The sequence below is a fragment of the Amblyraja radiata genome, unplaced genomic scaffold (genome assembly GCF_010909765.2).
Source record: "Amblyraja radiata isolate CabotCenter1 unplaced genomic scaffold, sAmbRad1.1.pri scaffold_460_ctg1, whole genome shotgun sequence".
Lineage (NCBI taxonomy): Eukaryota > Metazoa > Chordata > Chondrichthyes > Rajiformes > Rajidae > Amblyraja > Amblyraja radiata.
In genome coordinates, this window is record NW_022630552.1 from 77408 (window position 1) to 102650 (window position 25243).

General features: G+C 48.4%; 1 protein-coding gene across 1 annotated transcript; it reads right to left on the reverse strand.

Annotated features, from left to right (window-relative positions):
• Positions 1-7884: 7884 nt before the first annotated feature.
• On the reverse strand, positions 7885-24175 carry LOC116969984 (probable G-protein coupled receptor 83; the record flags this gene model as incomplete). The annotated part of the gene is made up of 4 exons (XM_033016730.1): positions 7885-8610; positions 11508-11536; positions 14886-14937; positions 24158-24175. Coding segments are annotated over 4 exons (825 nt in total), but the record flags the coding sequence as incomplete, so codon positions are not given.
• Positions 24176-25243: the final 1068 nt, after the last annotated feature.

Here is a 25243-nt window from a genome sequence, read left to right on the forward strand (position 1 = left end):
AGTTTAGTTGAGAGATACAGCGCGGAAACAGGCCCTTCAGCCCACCGAGTCCACGCCGACCAGCGATCCCCGCACATTAACACTATCCTACACACACTAGGGATAATTTACAATTTTACCGATTAACCTACAAACCTGTACACCTTTGGAGTGTGGGAGGAAACCGGATCACCCGCAGAAAGCCCACGCGGGTCACGGGGAGAAAGTGCAAACTCCGTACAGACAGCACTCGCGGTCAGGATCGAACCTGGGTCTCTGGCGGTGTGAGGCAGCTTATCTACCACTGTGCCACTGTGCCACATTAAGGTGAATGAAGATGATTATAAGGATGGGATGGATAGAGTGTTGTTAATGGAGAGACTCCGTTGTGGAAACCCCGGCATGTCAAAAGTGCTTAGGAGACTGAAGTGGATCAGCGGTAGAGTTGCTGCCTCACAGCACCAGAGTTCAATCCTGACCTCGGGTGCTGTCTGTATGGAGTTTGCATGTTCTCCCCGTGACACATGTGAGCATTCTCCGGGTGCTCCGGTTTCATCCCACATTCCAAAGACGTACAGGTTTGTAGGGTTAATTGGCTTTGATAAAATTGTAAATTGTCCCTAGTGTGTGTAGGATGGTGTTAGTGTGCGAGGATCATGCGTGACTATCAAACTGTAGCTACTTTATTAGCAATAACTTGTCAGACAAGGAGAAGAGTCAAACAAGAGACTGGCCTCACGATACAAAGCATGCAGTGCTCACAATACAAAGCATGCTGAGACAAGGCTGGACATTCCCTAATCTTCCCAGATACATACAGAAGCCTGAGACACAGGCTGGACAGGGTTGGTGGAGCCTTGAGTTCATAAACTCTTCTTTGTGTTTCGCAAACTGGTTTTCTTAACACTATGGGACACCTGTACCAGGAATGTTTAGCCATTCACTGGAGTAACGTTTGATTCCCACAGAGTGAATGCTGCCCATGTTGAAATACAAGATGGAAGAACAGCTCAGTTCTTCCCACAGTTCCCACAATCCCCACTTTTGTCCTAACAGGACAATAATACAATGTTAGTCAGTATTATCAGTATCATCATCCAGGGAGATATTCATGAGTTGTAACTTTCGTGAGGGTTACATTTCCATACATCCCACATATTTAATTTGAAAAAACAAAGTTAGATATCCAGCATAAAACAATTAAATTAATTGACCTTTAATTTAATGAGATCCTTGAGCCTGATGCTGGGAAACTAAATGTTGGATATCTGGTTCGATTTTCGTAATGAACAAGTGAAGGTCTCCTCTCTCAGTGATTTTCAGACAGTTTCAATGACAGTTTGGTGACAATACAGGGGGAGGGCAACCCCTACAAACCCAATCACCGATACCGGAGAGAAGATATATGGAGTGACCACTCCTTCACCCAGTCATATAACAGTACCTGTAAAGTTACCTTTGCTTGGTGTGTTGAGTTGAGTTGAGTTGAGTCGAGTTGAGTTTAGTTTAGTTTAGTTTAGTTTAGTTTAGTTTAGTTTAGTTTACTAAAGTGAACTAAACTGAACTCGCAGGATGATATCTGTACACTGACTGCACGAGTCCGCATCGACCAGTGATCCCCATACACTAACACTACCCTACACACACTGGGGACAATTATTTGACATGTTGCACCAAGCCAATTAACCCACAAACCTGTACGTCTTTGGAGTGTGGGTGGAAACTGGAGATCTCGGAGAAAACCCACGCAGGTCACGGGGTGAATGTGCAAACTCCGTGCAGACAGCACATGTAATCAGGATCGAACCCGGGTCTCTGGTTCTGTGAGGCAGCAAATGTACCGCTGCGCCATCGTGCCGCCTTCTATGACTCTACGAGAGGGGAATAACGGGGCTCTGTCTGTATGGAACAAGCTGTCATAGTAGATAGTTGAGGTGGGGGCTATCCCAACGTTTAGGAAACAGTTAGACAGGGACATGGATAGGACAGGTTTGGCAGGATATGGACCCAATGTGGACACGTGGGACCAGTGTAGCTGAGACATGTTAGTCGGTGTGGGCAAGTTGGGCTGAAGGGCCTGTTTCCATGCTGTATCACTCTATGGTTTTGTAAATCTATCAATTACAGCCAGGGATCTCATCCATGGGGTTGTGGTGTAATTGGGGTCATAGATAGAATAACAGTTCTGGGCAGCATGTTACAGGAAAGATGTTGTCAAAGCTGGACAGGGGACAGAGAAGTGTGTGGGAAGAAACTGCAGATGCTAGTTTAAACTGAAGATAGACACAAAAAGCTGGAGTAACTCAGCGGGACCAGCAGCATCTTTGGAGAGAAGGAATGGGTGTCATTTCGGGCCGAGGTCCTTTCTACAGACTGGTTAGGAATAAGGGAAACGTGAGGTATTGGCAATGATGTTGCGAGATATAGAACAAATGAGTGAAAGATATGCAAAAAAGTAACGTAGATAAAGGAAACAGTTAGCTGTTTGTTAGGTGAAAACGGGAAGCTAGTGTGACTTGGGTGGGGGAGGGATAGAGAGAGGGAATGCCGAGGCTACCTGAAGTTAGAGTAATGAAAATTCATACCCCTGGGCTGTCAGCTGCCCAAGCGAAATATGAGGTGCTGTTCCTCCAATTTGTGTTCAGCCTCACTGACAATGGAGGAGACCGAGGACAGAAAGGTCTGTGTGGGAATGGGAAGGAGAATTGAAGTGTTTAGCAATCGGGTCGGTTCAGGCGGACTGAACGAAGGTGTTCAGTGAAATGATGGCTCAATCTACGTTTGGCCTCGCCGATGTATAAGAGTCTACATCTTGAACATAGATACAGTAGATGAGGTTGGAGGAGGTGCAAGTGAACCTCTGCCTAGCCTGAAAGAACTGTTGGGGTCCCTGGACAGAGTCGAGGGAGGAGGTATAGGGACAGGTGTTGCATCTTCTGCAGTTGCAGGGAAAGGTACCTAAAGAGGTGGTGCTTTGGGTGGGAAGGGATGAGTTAACCAGGGAGTTGCGGAGGGAATGGTCTCTGCGGAAGGCGGAAAGGGGTGGAGATGGGAAAATGTGGCTAGTGGTGGGAACCTGTTGGAGGAGGGGGACATTTCGGAGGATTATGTACTGTATGCAATGGCTGATGGGGTGAAAGGTGAGCACTAGGGGTAGGGGGAGCAAGGGCAGAGCTGCACGGTACCAAGGAGACACGAGTGAGGGCCTCATCTATGATGGGAGAGGGGAACCCTTGTCCCCTAAAGAATGAGGACATCTCAGATGTCCTGGTATGGACAACTTCATCTTGAGCACACATGCGGCGTAGACGGAGGAATTGGGAGAGGGGATAGAGCCTATGCATGAAGCAGGGTGGGAACATGTGTAGTTGAGATAGTTGTGGCAGTCAGTGTGTTTGTAATAGATGTCAGTCTATATTACTGACGTACAGAGAACATAGAAAGTACAGAGAAGATTTACGAGGATGTTGCCAGGACTAAAGGTACTGAGCTACAGGGTGAGGTTGAGCAGGCTGGGAATCTATTCCTTGGAGTGCAGGAGGATGTGGCGTGATCTTATAGAGGTGTCTAGAAACATGAGAGGAATAGATCGGGTATATGCACAGAGTCTCTTGCCCAGAATATTTCCTGGTACCAAGGTACATGTGTGTGTGTGTGTGTGTGTGCGCCTGTGTGTGATCATGGAGATTTAGATGTACAGAGTCTCTTGCCCAGAGTATTTCCTTGTACCAAGGTACAAGTGTGTGTGTGCGCCTGTGTGTGTGTGCGCGCCTGTGTGTGATCATGGAGATTTAGATGTACAGAGTCTCTTGCCCAGAGAAGGTGAATTGAAGACCAGAAGACATAGGTTTAATGTTAAGGGGAAAAGAATAATAGGAGCCTGAGGGGGTACCTTTTTCACACAAAGTGTGGTGGGTGTATGCAACGAGCTGCCAGAAGAGGTAGTTGAGTCTGGGACTATCCCAACATTCAAGAAACAGTTCGACTGGTACATGGATAGGAGAGGTTTGGAGAGATATGGATCAAACGTGGGCAGGTGGGACTAGTGTAGCAGGTACATGTTGGTCAACATGGGCAAGTTGGGCCGAAGGGCCTGTTTCCATGCTGTATCACTCTGTGACTATGACTCGATCAGTTACAGCTTATGATCTCATCCAGGGTTCCGGGGGGTTTATATATAGAATAAAACAGATCCCTGTGGAGTGGGTCACAGGCTGGGATCTCATCCAGGGGTCCGGGAGAGGGGGTCTGAGGGGTTTATATATACAATTGCAGATCCATGCGTGTGGGTTACAGGCTGTGATCTAATCCAGGGGTTCAGATCCTTGGGTGTGGGTTGAGGGACGGACTATCCCAACATTTAAGAAACAGTTCAATAGGTACATGGATATTAGGATAGGTACATGTCAGATAGAACCATCTACACTAGCTCTACCTGCCTACATTTGACCATATCCTTCTAAACCCGTCCTGTTTCACACTCACACACACTTGTATACCCGCATAAACCTGTTCACACACAAACACTTGCACACACACTCACACCCTTATTCCCCCACACCCACACTACCCTATCGACTGGCAGCATGGTGGCACAGCGATAGAGTTGCTGCTTACAGCACCAGAGACTCAAGTTCGATCCTGACCTCGGGTGCTGTTTGTACGGAATCTGCACCTTCTCCCCGTGACGGCGTGGATTTTCTCCGGGTGCTTAGGTTTCCTCCCACACTCCAAAGACTCATTCTCATCGACATGATTGATATTTAAACTAAGTAATGGTGACGAGTCTGATGTTACCTCCCTCTGGGAGTCTCGGACCAGAGGGCATAGCCTCAGTTTAAAGCAACATACCTTCAGGAAGGAAACGAGGAGGGATATCTTTGGTCAGAGGATGGTGAATCTGTGGAATTCATTGCCATAAACGTGGTGGAGGGCAAGACAATGGATATTTTTAAGGTGGACATTGATATTGATACTTGATTAGTAAGGGTGTCAGGGGTTATAATAATAATAATAATAATAATAATATCTTTTATTGTCATTGCACGTCAGTGCAACGAGATTTAGTGTGCAGCTCCACTGATGTCCAGGAAAGGTAAATAAATACAATACATAAATAAACAAGCTGAATTGATTGACGTGACCATCTGAGGGAGACTGTCCAAAGGGGGTGGGTGGGGGGGCACTCATTAGGGCATGGGGCTTAGTACACAACCCTGTGGTGTGCCGGTGCTCAGGGTGATGGTGGAGGACAGGTGCGGGCCCAGTCTCACTGCCTGCGGTCGCTCCGTGAGAAAGTTCAGGATCCAAGCGCATATCGGTGAGCTGAGGCCTAGCTGGTGGAGTTTGGTGGTGAGCTTGGTGGGGATGACCGTATTGAATGCAGAGCTATAGTCAATGAAGAGCATCCTCACATACGTGCCCTGTCTGTCCAGGTGAGTCAGGACAGTATGAAGGGCCAGAGAGATGGCATCCTCTGTCGATCTATTTGCCCTGTATGCAAATTGATGGGAGTCCAGTGAGCCAGGGATGCTGGATTTAATATGGGAGAGGACCAGCCTTTCGAAGCACTTCATGGGGATTGGAGTCAGGGCAACCGGCCGGTAGTCGTTGAGGTTGGTGATTTTGGACTTTTTCGGCACCGGCACTATGGTGGCTGTTTTCAGGCACTTGGGGACCGTTGCCAGAGATAGAGAGAGATTGAAGATTCTCGTGAATACCTCCGCCAGCTGTCCAGCACAGTCCTTTAATACTCTTCCCTGTACACCATCCGGGCCTGCAGCCTTGATCCTACGCAGAGCGCACTGTACCTCCTGAGTGCTCAGTGTTAAGGCCTGTCCCTCCGCTATGGCCGGGGTTATTTCACACCTGGTGGTGTTGCCAGTATCGAACCGGGCAAAGAAGGTGTTTAGTTCGTTGGCCAGTGTGATATCACCGTGGGGGCAGGCGGGGCTGCTCTTGTAGTCAGTGATGTCCCTTACACCCTGCCACATGCTTCTGGTGTCCGCGGTATTGAAGTGGTCTTCCACCCTTTGCCTGTGGATGACTTTGGCCTTTTTTATGCCTCTGTTCAGGTTCGCCCTGGCCGCACTGTAAGCAGAAGTGTCCCTGGATTTAAAGGCGTTGTTGCGTGCCCTTAGTAGATCCTGAACCTCCTTGTTCATCCAGGGTTTCCGGTTTGGGAACATCTTTATTTGCTTGTCCACTGTGACAGTCTCCACACAGCAGTTGATGTAGGAGAGCACAGTGGATGTGTACTCCTCCAAGTCTACCTCTGTGCCACTGGTACCCTGTTGTGCAAACAGGTCCCAGTCGGTGCGATCAAAGCAGTCCTGGAGTTGTAGGGTTGCGTCCTCGGGCCATATTTTGACCGTCCTTATTGCAGGTTTGGTCTTGCGGATGAGGGGTCTGTATGCAGGCAGTAGAAACAGTGAGAGGTGATCGGATTGTCCCAGGGATGGGCAGGGGAGAGCTCTGTATGCGTCCTTGATGTTGGTGTACACTTTATCCAACGTGTTTGAGCCCCTGGTAGGGCACTGCACATGCTGGTGGAATTTGCGGAGTGTGGCACGTAGGTCGACCTGGTTAAAGTCCCCTGCAACAATGAAGGCACCGTCGGGGTGAGCATCCTGCTGCTTACTGATGGCCGAGTGCAGCTGTGCTAGTGCTAGGTTAGCATTAGCCTGTGGTGGGATGTATATGGCCATGATGATAACCACAGTAACCTCCCGAGGCAGGTAAAACGGTCTACATTTAAGCAGTAGGTATTCCAGGTCTGGGGAACAGTAGCTATCTATTGCAGTGTGGTTGGTGCACCAGTCATTGTTGATGTAGATGCAGAGCCCACCACCCTTGCTCTTACCGGAGTCCTTTGTTCTATCAGCACGATGCAGTGACCGGTTGGTTAGGTCCACAGCCCCATCGGGAACCAGCGCGCTGAGCCAGGTCTCTGTGAAGATCAGCACACAGCAGTCTTCCAGGGATCGCTGGGTGTTGATCCAGAGCCTTACCTCATCCATCTTGTTGGTGAGTGACCGGACATTCGCCAGAAAGACGCTTGGGAGCGATGGTCTTTGTGGAGCCCTCCGCAGCCTGTCCTGCACCCCCGCTCGCCTTCCACGTTTCTGCTTCCTTTCCCGGCGCTTGCTCCGTCTCCTGCCCTCCGGAGTGGTGATCCAAGGGGCTTTCCTGCCCAGCTCCGACGGGACGGTAAGGGTACTGTAGTACTCACACGCCAGTTTCTCGCAGCCACGTCCGATTCTGAGTAGTTCCGAGCGGCTCCATGTGCGACCAGTCGGGATTGCGATGCGGGTCTTGGATTCCCTCGTCCTGGAGGTGAGTTTCTTCTTATGGTTCCTGGGGTTTCCGGGGTTACTATGGTTCCTATGGGTTCTAGGGGTTCTGGGGATTTTAGTTACCTTGTTTTTCCAGCCGCGTTCGGTACCGGGCTGCTCCGAGTAAACTCGGGCTTGGGAGCGCAAAGCCGCTGCGTCTGGACGCGCCGCCATCTTACTCATCTGGGGAGAAGGCAGGAGAATGGGTTTCAGGGGGAAAGACTTGATGGGCCAAACGGCCTAAATCTGCTCGTATCACTTCTGAAACAAGTCTTGGTAGGATAGTGCAAGTCTGCGGGGATCGCTGGTTGGCATGAAGTTGGTCCGAATGGCCTTTTTCCACGCTGTATCTCTAAACTAAACTGTATTCAATTTGAAAGATGTGTGGGTCTGTGGGTTAATTGGTTTCTGTAATATGGTCACTAGCGTGTAGGATAGTGCAAGTGTATGGGGTGATCACTGTACACAACACGCACACAACACACGACACACAACACACAACACCAGATGCCTTGGCACATTATACCTGGGCTGAACATGATACCAAGTTTCAACGTGGAATCTGTAAATTCTAAACTGTACTCACCTCCCCATTGTTACCCCTGCGCCCACCAAGGTAGCAACTCATATTCTCCGTGGACGGGCCAGGCTCGTCCTCCAATCTCACCCCCGACTGCCTCCCGTCTCCGCTGGCCGCGGTGAGCACCAGGATCTTGCCTCCTCTCCTCCTTCTCCACCCACACTTGGCCAGAAGGGTCATGAGGTCGGAGCGGAACCTGTTGTCCATCCAACAGTAGATGAAGGGGTTACAACAGGTGCTGCTCACGGCCACCCAGTGGAAGGCAAAGTAGAGGGTGTTGTTGAATTGGACACGTTGGTCGGAGAGCAGGATGGTGTAGACGTTGAGGGGAAACCAACAGAGGGCAAAGGTCACCACCAGCAGCACGATCATCTTGATGGTCCTCATCTTCCTGCGGCGTTGAGTGGTGGCCTGGGTCACTGTGATGGCACCGATGGTTTTCCTCAGCCACTGCTTGTTGCTCACCGCGACGGTGGCTACGGTGATCACCGCCAACAGCAGCAGGAAGAGCAGCACGAAGGTTGACAGGTCCAAGTTCCTCCTGAAGACTTCTGAAAGCTTCGGAAAAGCAGGAACGCAAAGACTCCTGATGATCTTCTCTCTGAAAGAAAGGGACGTGCGGAGAAAGCGGGTTAGATGTTTCATGAGTTGAGAGTGTGGAGAACGATGAGGGTTTAGACCACAGATGCAAGAGACAATAGTCAGTGGGTGGTGAATCTGTGGAATTCTTTGTCACAGAAGGCTGTGGAGTCTAATTCAATGGATATTTTGAATATAGAGATAGATCGATTCTTGATTAGTACCAGTGTCAGGTTTATGGGGAGAAGGCTGGAAAATGGGATTGAGAGGGAAGAATAGATCAGCCATGATTGAATGGCAGAGTAGACTTGATGGGTCGAATGGCCTAATTCTGCTCCTAGAACTAATGAACTTGCTGCACGTAAGAGGGTAGTCAATAATCAGGAAGATATTGACTGTAAGATGTTGTCAATGGGCCAGGATTACTCAGCTACTCAGCTATTCAGAGTAATGGGAATAATGGCCTCAATGTTAATGAATGGTGCAGGGTTAAAGGGGCTGAATATCCACACCTACCTCCACTGTGAGGCAGCGAATAGAGCTGCTGCCTCACCACACCAGAGACCCGGGTCTCAACCCACAACATCACCTACCCAGGCCCTCCAAAGGTTGCCTGACTCGCTGAGTTACTCCAGCATTTTGTGTTCATCCTGCCTATGTTCCTTACTTTGAACACCTGCCCTGCCTTCCTTTAAAAATAAATTGGATAGTTATATGGATGGGAAAGGAATGGAGGGTTATGGTCTGAGCGCAGGTAGATGGGACTAGGGGAGATTATGTGTTCGGCACGGACTAGAAGGGTCGAGATGGCCTGTTTCCGTGCTGTAATTGTTATATGGTTATATGGTTATATTCTAGGACGCGCCGCCAAGAGTAAAAAGAGGGGTCAGTATCGCCAACAACTTCTCCTGGACCACCCATATTGAAGTAACGACCAACAAAGCACACCAACACCTCTACTTCCTTCAAAGGTTTATGATGTTTGGCATGTCCCCTACAACCACACCAACATCTACAGATGCAGCATTTTATCAAGATGCATCACAGCTTGGTTTGGGAACAGCTCCATCCAAGACCACAAGAAATTGTAGCGAATTATGGACGTATCCCAGATCATAACACAAACGAATCTCCCTTCTATTGACTCAATTTATACCTCACACTGCCTCGGTAAGGCCAGCAGCATTATCAATGAGAGTCGCACCCTGGGCACTCCTCTGTTGACTTATTCACTCACTCACTCACTCACTCACTCACTCACTCACTCACTCACTCACTCACTCACTCACTCACTCACTCACTCACTCACTCACTCACTCACTCACTCACTCACTCACACACACTCTCACTCACTCACTCACACTCACTCACTCACTCACTCACTCACTCTCTCACTCACTCACTGACTCACTCACTCACTCACTCACTCACTCACTCACTCACTCACTCACTCACTCACTCACTCACTCACTCACTCACTCACTCACTCACTCACACTCACCTACCTGATATTGTCGCCTTCTAGATAAGTAACTGGACTTGTAGCCGGAGTTCTAGAGGATTGAATCAATGGTATGAGGTCCAATCTCACCCCAGCAGATGAGAACTGAAATTCAAGTAATGAAATAATTGTATTTTTTTTAAATGCCAGTCTTAATACAAATGATGAGATTGAATGTAATTGTTTTCATATGAGTCTGAAGATTGGTTCTGACTGGATATGTCACTCATATATTATCTCCAGACATGCTGCCTGACCTGCTGAGTCTATCTTTGGTATAAAGCAACATTTGCAGTTCTTTGTTTCTACTGAACGTAACTATCCATCTACTGACTAATGTCCTTGAGGGAAGGAGATTGTCCTGAACCTGTTTTGCTAGTAGGTGACTCCAGAAATGACATTTAATGCAGGTGTATCCAGGGATGAACAGTAATTGCCTGTATTTTCCTCAACATCCACCAGCCACAAACAAATGAATGTGTTTTAAATAATGGCCAGAGGTTTATAAACATGTATCAGGACTAACAGAACGGATAGATCCTGGGCGGCACTGTGGAGCAGCGGGTAGAGCTGCTGCCTCACCACGCCAGAGACCCGGGTCCAATCATAACTTGCACGTTCTCTCTGTGACCGTGTGGGTTTGCTCCAGGTGCTCCGGTTTCATTCCGCATCCCAAAGATGTGCGGCTTTATAGGTTAATTATCCCTCTGTAAATTGCCCCCTAGTGTGTGGGGAGTGAATGAGAAAGTGGGATAACACAGAACTGGTGTGAACGGGTGATCAATGGTCGGCGTGGACTCAGTGAACTGAAGGTCTGTTTCATTTCTGCATCATTTAATCAAGCAACTCAAGAAATGTGTCATTGCAAGGAGAGGCAGTTTGACCTGATGGAGAAAAGTGGCTGGTGCGTGATTGCACGCATTACTGTCCCTGCCTGTCGATAATAACCGGAAGATGAAGATGAAGCCCAGAGACCAGTGTTAATGTGCTCTCAACAAGTTGAACACAGAAGCCATTTCCCTGCTGTTATTCGGGGGGAAGGGGAGGGGAGGGGGGGGGGGGCAAGCAGGGAGAATTGAACTTGAACATCATGAAATGTCAGATTCAGAGACAGTTTCTTCCCAGCTGTTATCACCTGTCTAACTGTTTCTTAAATGTTGGGATAGTCTCTGCCTCTTTTACCCCCTCTGGCAGCTTGTTCCATACACCCACCACCCTTAGTGTGAAAAGTTACTCCTCAGATTTCTATTGAATCTTTTCCCCTTAAATCTGTGTCCTCTGGTCCTCGATTTACCTTCTCTGGCCAAGAGACTCTATGCTTCTAAATCGCCACGATCACACACACGCACACACACACACATGCACACACACGCACACACACACACACACACGCACACACTTGTACCGTGGTACAGTGAAATGCTTTGTTTTACATATATCCTGGTAAAAACTAAATGTCTTCACTGTACACGTGACATGACAATAAAGTAAACTGAACTGAACGGACTGAACTGAATCATACAGCAGACCTAACCTGGGCAGTGCACATGTGTCGCCACGTTTCTGGTGCCGAGAAAGTTACAAACGTTCACTGAACAGAGGCTGTGGGAGTAGACTTTAGAATTTATAGATACAGTGTGGACACAGGGCCTTCAACCCTCAATGTCCATGCCAACTGTACATCACCCCGTACACTAGCAATATCCTATACTCTGGTAGTAGCAACTGTACATCACCCCGTACACTAGCAATGTCCTATACACTGGTAGAACTGTACATCACCCCGTACACTAGCAATATCCTGCACACTGGGGACAATTTTTAAAATTTTACAAAAGTCAATTAACGGAGGAACACACACACACACACACACACACACACACACACACACACACACACACACACACACACACACACACACACACACACACACACACACACACACACACACATATATATACTAACACACACACACACACACACACACACACATACACACACACACACATATACTAACACACACACACACACACACACACACATATATACTAACACACACACACACACACACACACACACACACATACACACACACACACATATACTAACACACACACACACACACACACATACACACACACACACACACACACACACACACACACACACACACACACACACACACACACACACACATACACACAAACACAAATACACACAGTAATGCTGTACATAATACACACACACGCAAAGAGATTCAATTATGCCGCATTTGGCAATATTTATACATTTTTGAGACATAAATATTTAGTTTATAGACTGCACACAAGAGAATGTTTGGATTGAACCCGTGTCTGTGGCGCAGTAAGGCAGTAGCTCTACCGCTGCGCCACCGTGCCGTGTCGTTACGTTCCATGTGCCTGTATTAAGACTTTGTTTCGGCTGCTGTATTGGGCCATGTTCAAGTCAAACTCAAGAACAATAGATAAAGCAAAGGGGAGGATACAGAATGCTGAGTATAGTTCACCACGGTGATGCCTCACAGCGGCAGAGTCCCAGGTTCTATCCTGACTACGGGTGCTGTCTGTACGGAGTTTAAACGTTCTCCCTGAGACCGCATGGATTTTCTCCAGGTTCTCCGGTTTCCTCCCACACCCCAAAGACGTGCCGGTTTGTAAGTTAATTGGCTTTGGTAATGATTGTAAAATGTCACTACTGTGTGTAGGATGTGTTAATGTGTGGGGTGATCGCTGGGCAGCACAGACTCGGCTCAGTGGGCCGAAGGGCCTGTTTCCACGCAATATCTCTAAAATAAACTAAACTAAGTAATGTTTTTCTTTGAACATCCCACTCCCTCTCAGATGGGGAGGTTGTGGGGGTCAGCAGGTGAGAGAGATAGGGAGGGGAGGGTGAAGAAATGGAAGTGGAGAGAGAGAGAAGGGAAGAGAGGGAATGAGAGAATGTGAGTAAGGCAGAGCGAGTTGCGGGAGGAGACAGTGACGGAGAGATAGAAAGAGAAGGAGGGAGATTTAAAGGGGTGTATTTGTATAGGGGCTGAAATCTCCTTTTCCTGCTGACCATTGGTCTCATAATTTCAGCAAACTGTGTGTAGAAACTAGCGACCGGTCTCAGCAACAGTACCGCGGCAGACCAGGGGAGGGCGACACAGGCTCTGCTCACAACACTGGCAGAGGCAGGTTGTAGATGGAGATAAGGGGGCAGAGAGGGAGAGGTGAGAGGGAGTGAGAGAGGTGTGGGAGAGGAGGAAGGTAGAGGTGAGAGAGAGAGAGGTGAGGGAGGGAGAGGTGACAGCTCAGACGCGAGAAGGATGGAGTGGGTCTCTAACCAACAACCCCCTTGTCTCAGTCTGGGATTCGGAGGGGCTGGCAGGTGGACAGAGGGCCGAACGGCCTGTAGACTGGAGCTGCCAACAGGGTTTGTGCTTCCACGACGGGGAGAGGTCCCTCTGTGACGGCAGAAACCACAGATCAACAGGCCATTGTCAGCTGTGCCCTAAGTGAAAATGAGTTACCAACAACGAGACTCAACAAGATGACTTCAGTTACAGTTTAGTTCATTTTTCATGTGTACTGTGGTACAGGGAAAAGCCTTTGTTACGTGCTAACCTGTCAACAGAAAGGCAATTCATGATTTCACTGGTACGACTTGTGTGGGGGATGGATGGAGAGATGGGGATGAAAGGTTTACTTTAAGTTAGAGGAATGAAAATTCTACCACTGTGTTGTAAGCTGCCCAAGCGCATACAGACAGCACCCAGAGTCAGGATCAAACCCGCCTCTCTGGCACTGAGGCAGCAACTCATTCGCTGTGCCACCGTGCCACCCTCCCAGGGCTCTGTGTGTGCGCGTGTGTGTGTGTGTGTGTGTGTGTGTGTGTGTGTGTGTGTGAGAGTGTGTGCGTGCATGCGTGAGTGTGTGCACGCATATGTGTCTGAGTGAGTGCGAGTGTGCATGTGTGTGTACGCTCATTTGAGTGTGTGTGCATATGCGTGTATGTGATTGAGTGCGAGTGTGTGAGTGTGTGCACGGACATGTGCGTGTGTGCATAAGCGTGTGATTGTATGTGCATGTGTTTGCGTTTGAGTGCATGTGTGCCCGTGTGTGTGTGTGTGTGCGCGTGTGTGTAATTTATTGCAAATGTGCACACGTGCTTGTGTGAGTGTGCACGAGTGTGTACGCGAGTGTGCAGGCATTTGTTTGCGTGTGCGTGCGAGTGTGTGTCTGTGTTTTCTCCCCCCCCCACCCGAACAGCACAAACAGCCTCTCGTTGGAGATGGGGACCAACAACCTCAAGCACAAAGACAGAGTGTCCAAGATACTGGGCCACCCGGGCTTCAACACAACCACCTTCCAGGACTTGTTATTGAGGGAGTGCAGTGTAGGTTCACAAGGTTCATTCCTGAGATGGCGGGACTGGCATATGCTGAGAGAATGGAGCGGTTGGGCTTGTATAATCTGGAATTTAGAAGGATGAGAGGTGTTCGTATTGAAACATATAAGATTATTAAGGGTTTTGACGCATTAGAGGAAGGAAACGTGCTCCCGTTGTTGGGAGAGTCCGGAACCAGGGTCCACAGTTTAAGAATAAGGGGTAAGCCATTTAGAACGGAGATGAGGAAACACTTTTTCAGTTGTGAGTCGGTGGAATTCTCTGCCTCGTTCTGGAGGCCGGTTCTCTGGATAATTTCAAGAGAGAGCTAGGTAGGGCTCTTAAAGATAGTGGAGTCAGGGGATATGGGCTGAAGGCAGGAACGGGGTACTGATTGTGGATGATCAGCCATGATCACATTGAATGGCGGTGCTGGCTCGAAGGGCCGAATGGCCTACTCCTGCACTTATTGTCTATTGTCTATTGATTCCAGATCAAGTCACGCATCAGGTTCAGCGCCAACCTGGAGACCGTGTTGACGCCTCTGGCAGAGACGGACGATCACTCCTGGATACCTGCTACATCATCGGCTGGTGGGTGACCAAAAACGGTGATTATCCAGGTCCATAGTGCAGCCGTCAGGGGAATGTCCCAGTGTCACAGAGGCACACATTCCTGCCCAGAGTAGGGACTATCACAACGTTTAAGAAACAGTTTGACAAGTACTTGGATAGGATGGGGTTGGTGGCATATGGCCCAAACACGGGCAGTAGCTGGGACGTATTGGTCGATGTGGGCAAGCTGGGCCGAAGGGCCTGTTTACATGCTGTATCATTCTATCACTCTTTTGGCTGTATGACTCATTTAGTGCCTGGGATCACATACAGGGCTCCGGGGGGTATATATAGAATAACAGATCCCTGTAGAGTAGGTCACAGCCTGGGATCTCATCCAAGGGTCTGGGACAGGGGGTCTGAGGAGTTTCTATATGGAATTCCAGTTCCATGGGGGGTCGAGGGGGTTAGAGAAGTAGGGGGAGGAGGTAGAGAGGGAGGGGGTAGAGAGGGAAGGGTTAGTGAGGGATGGGGATGGAAGAGAGGAAGGTGGTAGAGAGGGGAAGATAGGGAGGGGGAGGAGGTAGACAGGGATGGTGAAGGGGTAGAGAGGCAGTTGGCAGGGGGGAGGGTGCGGGGTGTGAATAACCATGGGAGGACAGTGTGAATAACCTGGTGGGGGGGGTGTGTATAACCCGGGTGGGTGGGAGTGTAGATAAACCAGGGGGAGTGTAAATAAGCAGGGGGTGTAAATAAACTTGGGGGAATGTAAATAAGCAGGGAGGAGTGAGTGTAAATAAGCTGGGGGGGGGAGTGTAAATAAACCGGGCGCAATGAGTGTAAATAAACTGGGGGGGGAGTATAAATAAACCAGGGGGGTGAGTGTAAATAAACTGTGGGGGGGGTGTGAATAATCCGGGGGGGAGGGGTCAGGGGGGTGACTTCACTCAAAGCGTGTGGATGATTCTGTATATGAGATGGGCTGCGAGCCGAGCTATTGTGACGTCATCAGTGTAAACTGGTCATTATAAATTCAAAGTCTTTTGACATTTTTAAACTTTAATCAGTAATAAGTCGGGAAATAAAGCATAAAATGGTCAGTTTAGGTGATCGGTCTCGATGGGAAAGATGTCGACCTGTATATGTAAAATGTTATTGTTACCACAAAGTGTTTTTGTGAAGACATATCCACACACACACATATAAACACGTACAAGATCAGAGTTTTAATATATGACTAGACTAAGTGGGACCCGTTGGGTCTCATATTCACACGGGACGCAATATTCCACCTCTCCACCAATTCCAATATTGGTGGCCAGTGGGGGGGGGGGGGGGCTTTCTGTAGCGCTAGTATGGATGTTGTTGACTGCAGGGACTACTGGTCTCCAGAGGGCTAGTATGGATATTGTGGGCCAAATGGATTCTTGGGGTAGCAGCTCAGTCCCTCAAGCCTGATGTGCTGGCAGCTCACTCGCGGCTAGTGGGCTGGCAGTTGACTCACGGCTATTCCTTGAAATTCCATTTCAAACAGAGTGCAAGGCCACCAAATTCAAATCCATTTTCCTACCATTTCAAGCAGGGTGCAAGGCCACAAAATTCAAGTGCAGTTTCATACCACTTCAAGCAGGGTGCAAGGCCACCAAATTCAGGTTCAATTTCCTACCACTTCAAGCAGGGTGCAAGGCTACCATATTCGGGTTCAGTTTCCTACCACTTCAAGCAGGGTGCAAGGCCACCGAATTCAAGTGCAGTTTCCAACCACTTCAAGCCGAGTGCAAGGCCACCAAATTCAAGTGCAATTTCATACCACTTCAAGCAGGGTGCAACGACACCACATTCAAATGCAGTTTCATACCACCTCATGCAGGGTGCAAGCCCACCACATTCAAATGCAGTTTCATACTATTTCAAGCAGGGTGAAACCACCATAAAAACCACCATAAAACCACACAAAGCACCACACTCACAGTTCAGTAGACATTCAGTGTGTTCAGTTGATTCACAGCTCAGACAGAGTCGTGACCTCTCCCTCCCCCATCATGCAGAGACTGAGCCACACCCACACTTCCGGGTTTTATAATACATCCCCTCCCACCGGAAAAGTTGTGGCCTTCATGGCGTGATTGACAGGAGAGAGATTCTCAACAATTTTTAAACACTAATAACACTTTTGTTTTTCATTGATGGGAAGAATCCACTGCACCTCATGAGCAGAGGGGGACTGAATAAGATGGCCAAAAATCACAGCCGTAAGTGGTAGCATTTAATCTAAAATCAATATAGTGCAAACAGGAAGTTGTCAAGTTTAGACAAACAACCATTTGCAGGCAGTGCCTTTTCACTTCAACCCAAACCCCCCAAACAACCATTTGCAGGCAGTGCCTTTTCACTTCAACCCCATCGTCCCAAGCAACCATTTGCAGGCAGTGCATTTTTACTTCAAACCAACCATATTTTCATTTTCAAACCACATTAAGGGCACTCACAGTTTAGTAGACATGTGTTCAGTGTTATTCAGAGCTCAGAGAGACATAGAAACATAGAAAATAGGTGCAGGAGTAGGCCATTCGGCCCTTCGAGCCTGCACCGCCATTCAATATGATCATGGCTGATCATCCAACTCAGTATCCTGTACCTGCCTCCTTTCCATACCCCCTGATCCCTTTAGCCACAAGGGCCACATCTAACTCCCTCTTAAATATAGCCAATGAAGTGGCCTCAACTACCTTCTGTGGCAGAGAATTCCAGAGATTCACCACTCTCTGTGTGAAAAATGTTTTTCTCATCTCGGTCCTAAAAGATTTTCCCCTTATCCTTAAACTGTAACCCCTTGTTCTGGACTTCCCCAACATCGGGAACAATCTTCCTGCATCTAGCCTGTCCAACCCCTTAAGAATTGTGTACGTTTCTATAAGATCCCCCCTCAATCTTCTAAATTCTAGCAAGTACAAGCTGAGTCTATCCAATCTTTCTTCATATGAAAGTCCTGACATCCCAGGAATCAGTCTGGTGAACCTTCTCTGTACTCCCTCTATGGCAAGAATGTCTTTCCTCAGATTAGGAGACCAAAACTGTACGCAATTCTCCAGGTGTGGTCTCACCAAGACCCTGTACAACTGCACTAGAATCTCCCTGCTCCTATACTCAAATCCTTTTGCTATGAATGCTAACATACCATTCGCCTTCTTCACTGCCTGCTGCACCTGCATGCCTACTTTTAATGACTGGTGTACCATGACACCCAGGTCTCGTTGCATCTCCCCCTTTCCTAATCGGCCACCATTCAGATAATAATCTACTTTCCTGTTTTTGCCACCAAAGTGGATAACCTCACATTTATCCACATTATACTGCATCTGCCATGCATTTGCCCACTCACCCAGCCTATCCAAGTCACCTTGCAGCCTCCTAGCATCCTCCTCACAGCTAACACTGCTCCCCAGCTTCGTGTCATCCGCAAACTTGGAGATGTTGCATTCAATTCCCTCGTTCAAATCATTAATATATATCGTAAATAGCTGGGGTCCCAGAACTGAGCCTTGCGGTCCCCTACTAGTCACTTCCTGCCATTGTGAAAAGGACCCGTTTACTCCTACTCTTTACTTCCTGTCTGCCAGCCAGTTCTCTATCCACATCAATACTGAACCTCCAATACCGTGTGCTTTAAGTTTGTATACTAATCTCTTATGTGGGACCTTGTCGAAAGCCTTCTGAAAGTCCAGATATAACACATCCACTGGTTCGCCCTTATCCACTCTACTAGTTACATCCTCGAAAAATTCTATAAGATTCATCAGACATGATTTACCCTTCATAAATCAATGCTGACTTTGTCCAATGATTTCACCACTTTCCAAATGTGCTGCTATCCCAACATTAATAACTGATTCTAGCAGTTTCCCCACGTTAGACTAACTGGTCTGTAATTCCCCGTTTTCTCTCTCCCTCCCTTTTTAAAAAGTGGTGTTACATTAGCTACCCTCCAATCCTCAGGAACTACTCCAGAATCTAAAGAGTTTTGAAAAATTATCACTAATGCATCCACTATTTCTGGGGCTACTTCCTTAAGTACTCTGGGATGCAGCCTATCTGGCCCTGGGGATTTATCGGCCTTTAATCCATTCAATTTACCTAACACCACTTCCCGGCTAACCTGGATTTCACTCAGTTCCTCCATCTCATTTGACCCCCGGTTCCCTGCTATTTCCGGCAGATTATTTATGTCTTCCTTAGTGAAGACAGAACCAAAGTAGTTATTCAATTGTTCTGCCATGTCCTTGTTCCCCATGATCAATTCACCCGTTTCTGACTGCAAGGGACCTACATTTGTTTTAACTAATCTTTTTCTCTTCACATATCTATAAAAGCTTTTGCAGTCAGTTTTTATGTTCCCTGCCAGTTTTCTTTCATAATCTATTTTCCCGTTCCTAATTAAGCCCTTTGTCCTCCTCTGCTGGTCTCTGAATGTCTCCCAGTCCTCTGGTAGGCTGCTATTTCTGGCTAATTTGTACGCTTCATATTTTGTTTTGATACTATCCCTGATTTCCCTTGTTATCCACGGATGCACTACCTTCCCTGATTTATTTTTTTGCCAAACTGGGATGAACAATTGTTGTAGTTCATCCATGCAGTCTTTAAATGCCTTCCATTGCATATCCACCGTCAACCCATTAAGAATCAATCGCCAGTCTGTCTTGGCCTGTTGGTTGGGGTGGGAAAGGGTCCACTCTTTTCATACTGGACTCTTGCCTTAAGTAGGTGTGAAGTGATGAATGGGAAGGCGAGGGTGCAGGGTCCATTCTTTGCAGACTGGGGTCTGGATGTATTTGTTGGGGAGTGGGTACCAGGGTTACGTTTCTGATTTTCAAACCTGCAGTAAAACTCATTCAGGTTGTTTGTCAGCTGACGATTGTTCAAAGAGCGGGGGGCTTTCCTCTTGTAGCTGGTGATTTCTTGCATGCCCTTCCAAACTGAAGAAGAGTCACTAGCTGAGAACTTGTTCCTCAACTTCTCAGAGTACCTTTCCTTGGCAGCTCTGATTCCTCGTCTCAGCTCTTTATCGATTAGGCTATCTTTTAACTCTTTAACGATTAGGCTATTGGCTTGACGCATATTTGCCCCCATCCCCCCCCCGCCCACCACCCCCCGATCTCAAAATGGAAATGTTACATCTGTATATAATGATCCCATTAAAATGTACATTTATATCACATACTATGGAATTCATATGTTTCAGTATTGTTATCAAGGAAAAGAAAGCGGTTCGAATTGTTTGACATTATTTGATATTGTTTAAAATTATTCATATGGAGGAGAAAATATAATAGCTCTAAAACCTACCTTAATTTTGCAGTCTCACTAAAGATAATCCCACTTTCCCTCTTCCCTCTCCATCTCTCTCCCCTCCCTTCCCCTCCCTTCCCCTCCCTCTAACCCCATCCCACATCCCCTCCCCCTCTTTCTGGCGGGGGGAGCCGAAGATGAAGGTGGCGCGGGCCCAGCATGCGGGGGGCGATAAAGGTGGCGTTGCTCAGCGGGGGTGGTGTGGGCTCAGTGGGGGTAGTGTGGGCCCAGCGGGGGTGGCGTGGGCCCAGCGGGTGTGGCGTGGGCCCAGCAAGGGTGGCGTGGAACCCGCGTGGGTGGCGTGGGCCCAGTGGGGGTGGCGTGGGCCCAACGGGGGTGGCTTGGGCCCAGCGGGTGTGGCGTGGGCCCAGCGGGGGTGGCGTGGGCCCAGCGGCGGTGGCGTGGGCCCAACGGGGGTGGCTTGGGCCCAGCGGGGGTGGCGTGGGACCAGCGTGGGTGGCATGGGCCCAGCGGCGGTGGCGTGGGCCCAACGGTGGTGGCTTGGGCCCAGCGGGTGTGGCGTGGGCCCAGCGGGGGTGGCGTGGGCCCAGCAGGGGTGGCGTGGGCCAGCAGTGGTGGCATGGGCCCAGTGTGGTGGCGTGGGCCCAGTTGGGGTGGCGTGGGCCCAGCGGGGGTGGCTTGGGCCCAGCGGGTGTGGCGTGGGCCCAGCGGTGGTGGCGTGGGCCCAGCGGGGGTGGCGTGGGCCAGCAGTGGTGGCATGGGCCCAGTGTGGTGGCGTGGGCCCAGTTGGGGTGGCGTGGGCCAGCGGGTGTGGCGTGGGGGGAAGATGGCTTGGCTTGCCATTGGTGAGGCTTCGATGCCGCGGATGGAAGTGCTGGACCGGGCGGGCAGACACTGCACTCCGCACACCCCCCCCCCCGGGCCCGGAGAAATGGGCAAAAAAACTGACTTCCCCTCTTGCAACGCAATATTCCACTACTTACCTGGAGTAGAGTACACACGCGTGGAGTGACGGCGTCATTTTGCATCGCTTCCCCAACTGCGCGGGTGCGGATGGTCACATTTTTTTCTCCAAAATCATCCAGCAGCCGGAACCAGAATTTTGGGCGCTTTTCCGATAAAGTGAGAAATTATATTTTTTTCCTTTTTTTTCCCCCCTCCCGAATTTTTTATTTATTTCTTTCCTAAGGATTTTTTCTTATTCTGTGGGGAAAAAGGGGGGTGCGGTCGCACCCAATGCACCCCCGCTTCGGACGGCCATGCCCTATACTTCCTCCCTCGACTCTTCCCAGGGACCCCGACAGTCCTTTCAGGTTACACAGAGGTTCGCTTGCACCTCATCCACCCTCATCTACTGTATCGGTTGCTCAAGATGTGGTCTCTTATACATCGGCGAGACCAAACGCAGATTGGGCGATCGTTTCGCGGAACACCTTCGCTCAGCCAGCCTGAACCTACCTGATCTCCCGGTTGCTGAACACTTTAATTCTCCTTACCATTCATAAACAGACCTTCCTGTCCTAGGTCACCTCCATTGTCAGAGTGAGGCTAAATGCATCTCATATTTCGCTTGGGCAGCTTACAGCCTAGTGGTATGATACTGATTTCTCTCACTTCAGGTAGCCCCTGGCATTCCCTCTCTCTCTATCCCTCCCCCACCCAAGTTGCTCCAGCTTCTCGTTTTCACCCGACAAACAGCTAACAATGGCCTGTTTCCTTTATCATTGTTACGTTTTTGCATATCTTTCATTCATTAGTCTTTGTCTCTCCACATCACCGTCTATATCTCTTGTTTGCCTTATCGCTAACCAGTCTGAAGAAGGGTCTCGACCCGAAATGTCACCCTTTCCTTCTCTCCAGAGATGCTGCCTGTCCCGCTGGGTTAAGCTTTTTGTGTCTATCTTTGGTTTAAACCAGCATCTGCTGTTCCTTCCTACACAGTTAGATGGTTACATGGATAGAGCAGGTTTGGAGGGATATGGGGGGGAAGTGTGGGCAGGTGGGACTAGTATAGTTGGGACATGTTGGGCAGTGTGGGCAAGTTGGGGTGAAGGGCCTGTTTCCGTGCTGTATCACCCTATGACTCTATGACTGTCTCCCATGAGAGTTCTGCACCATCCTCTCTCTGTTATTTCTCCTGCTCTCCGTCTCTATTTTTTGCATTTCTTTCTTTCCTTTCTTCTATATCTCTCTATGTCACCATCTATACCTCTCCTTTCCATCTCCCCTGATTCTCACCCTGAAGAAGGGTCTCGACCTGAAACCTCATCCATTCCTTCTCTCCAGAGATGCAGCCTGACCCGCTGAGTTACTCCAGCATAATTTGTCTATCTCCGGGATTGGACGGTTGGGATGCACTGACTGGAATCATTAAATGAAACCAACACTGACTGGGGATTAGATGCAGCAACATTCTCCACACAGATCATCTCCCAAGATATCTACACTCATTCCTCAACTCCTGTATGACTTCCCAGTGCCAACTCCCTGCTTTCCAACTGTCCCCTCAATAGCTGCCAAACGTTCAACAAGCAAGGCTGGCTATGATTTCATGAAGTCCCTCCGCAGATTTGAAGAACTCAAGTACTTACACTTGGTGGACGCAAAAAGCTGGACTAACTAATCCAGAACAAGGGGTCACGGTTTAAAGATAAGGGGGAAGTCTTTTAGGACCGAGACAGAAAAACATTTTTCACACAGAGAGTGGTGAATCGCTGGAATTCTCTGCCACAGAAGGTAGTTGAGGGCAGTTCATTGGCTATATTTAAGAGGCAGTTAGATGTGGCTAAAGGGATCAGGGGATATGGAGAGAAGGCAGGTACAGGACACTGAGTTGGATGATCAGCCATGATCATATTGAATGGCGGTGCAGGCTCGAAGGGCCGAATGGCCTACTCCTGCACCTATTTTCTATGTTTCTATGTTTCTACGGCAGCATCTCTGGAGAGAAGGAACGGGTGAGGGTTCGGGTCAAGACCCTTTTTCAGACTGAGAGTCAGGGGAAAGGGAAACGAGATATATATAGACGGTGATGTAGAGAGAGATATAGTGTAGGAAGGAACTGCAGATGCTGGTTTAAACTGAAGATAGACACAAACAGCTGGAGTAACTCAGCGGGATAAGGCAGCGCCTCTGGAGAGAAGGAATGGGTGATGTTTCGGGTCGAGACCCTTCTTCAGATTTATACATTTGACACACTGTTACACTTATACACAGAAATAAAACACTTGCTCCTTGATGTGACCATTTAAACGGACCACTCGTGCCCACTGATGCTGGTTTAGTTTAGTTTAGTTACAGCGTGGAAACAGGCTCTTCGGCCCACCGAGTCTGCACCGACCAGCGATCGCCGCACACTAACACTGTCCGACACACACTAGGGACAATTTAAAAAAGACATTTATACTAAGCCAATTAACCTATAAACTGCACGTCTTTGGAGTGAGTGAGGAAACTGAAGATCTCGGAGAAAACCCACGCAGGTCACGGGGAGAACGTACAAACTCCGCACAGACAGCACCCAGGATCAAACACGGGTCTCTGATGCTGTGAGGCAGCATTCCTGGGTATCCCATGTTCTCCACGCGGGCGTTATCATTTTCATATCAAAGAATACACATTGTATTAATCGGCAAGCATACACACACTGCTGGATTTCCAATGCAAGGAACGTCATTGCTTTGTGGGTTCAACTAGTTAGACTGAGGACCATTTGTTCACGTTAAGAGTTAGTTGTTGTTCAGTTCAATTTATTTCAGTTTAGTTTATTGTCACGTGTATCGAGGTGCAGTGAAATGCTTTTTGTAGCGTGCTATCCAGTCAGCCGAAAGACAATACAGGATTACAATCGAGCTGTTTACAGTGTATAGATACATGAAAAGGGAATAATGTTTAGTGCAAGGTAAAGTCTGATCAAGGATAGTCCGAGGACCACCAAAGAGGTAGATAATAGTTCAGCACTGCTCTCTGGTTGTGGGAGGATACATAGATACATAAACAATAGGTACAGCAGCAGGCCATTCGGCCCTTCGAGCCAGACCGCCATTCAATGTGATCAGGGTATCATCCACAACCAGTACCCCATTCCTGCCCTCTCCCCATATCCCTTGATTCCGCTAGCTCTAAGAATGCCCAGTGAAATGGCCTGCATTCCCTTCTGAGGCAGAGAATTCCACAAATTCACAACTCTCTGGATGAAAAAGTTATTCCTCATCTCAGTTCTAAATGGGCTACCCCTTATTCTTAAACTGTGGCCCCTGGTTTTGAACTCCCCCAACATCGGGAACATATTTCCTGCATCTAGCGTGTCCAAACCCTTAATAATTTTATGTTTCTGTAAGACACCCTCTCATCCTTCTAAATTCAAGTGAATACAAGCTCAGTTGCTCCATTCTATCATCATATGACAGTCCCGTCATCCCAGGAATTAAGCTTGCAAACCTATGCTGCACTCCCTGAATTGCAAGAATGTCCTTCCTCAAATTAGGAGACCAAAACTGCACACAATACTCAAGGTGTGGTCTCACCAGAGTGCAGAAGGACATCTTTGCTCCTATATTCAAATCCTCTCGTTATGAAGGCCAACATGCCATTAGCTTTCTTCACTGCCTGCTGTACCTGTATGCTTACTTTCAGTGTCATGCACATAGACACCCAAGTGTTGTTGCTCCTCCCCTTTTCCTAATCTGACACCATTCAGATAATAATCTGTCTTCTTGTTCTTGCCACCAAAGTGAATAACCTCACATTTATCCACATTATGCTGCATATGCCATGCATCTGCCCACTAACCCAACCTGTCCAAGTCACCCTGCATCCTCATAGCATCCTCTTCACTGTTCACGCTGCCACCCATCTTTGTGTCATCTGCAAATTTGCTAATGTTACTTTTAATTCCTTCATCTAAATCAATAATTTATATTGTAAATATCTGCGTTCCCAGTACCAAGCCTTGCGACACCTCACGAGCAAAGATCCTATAGCGGAGCAAGATAGACCACTCCTGCAAAATCCAATGGAC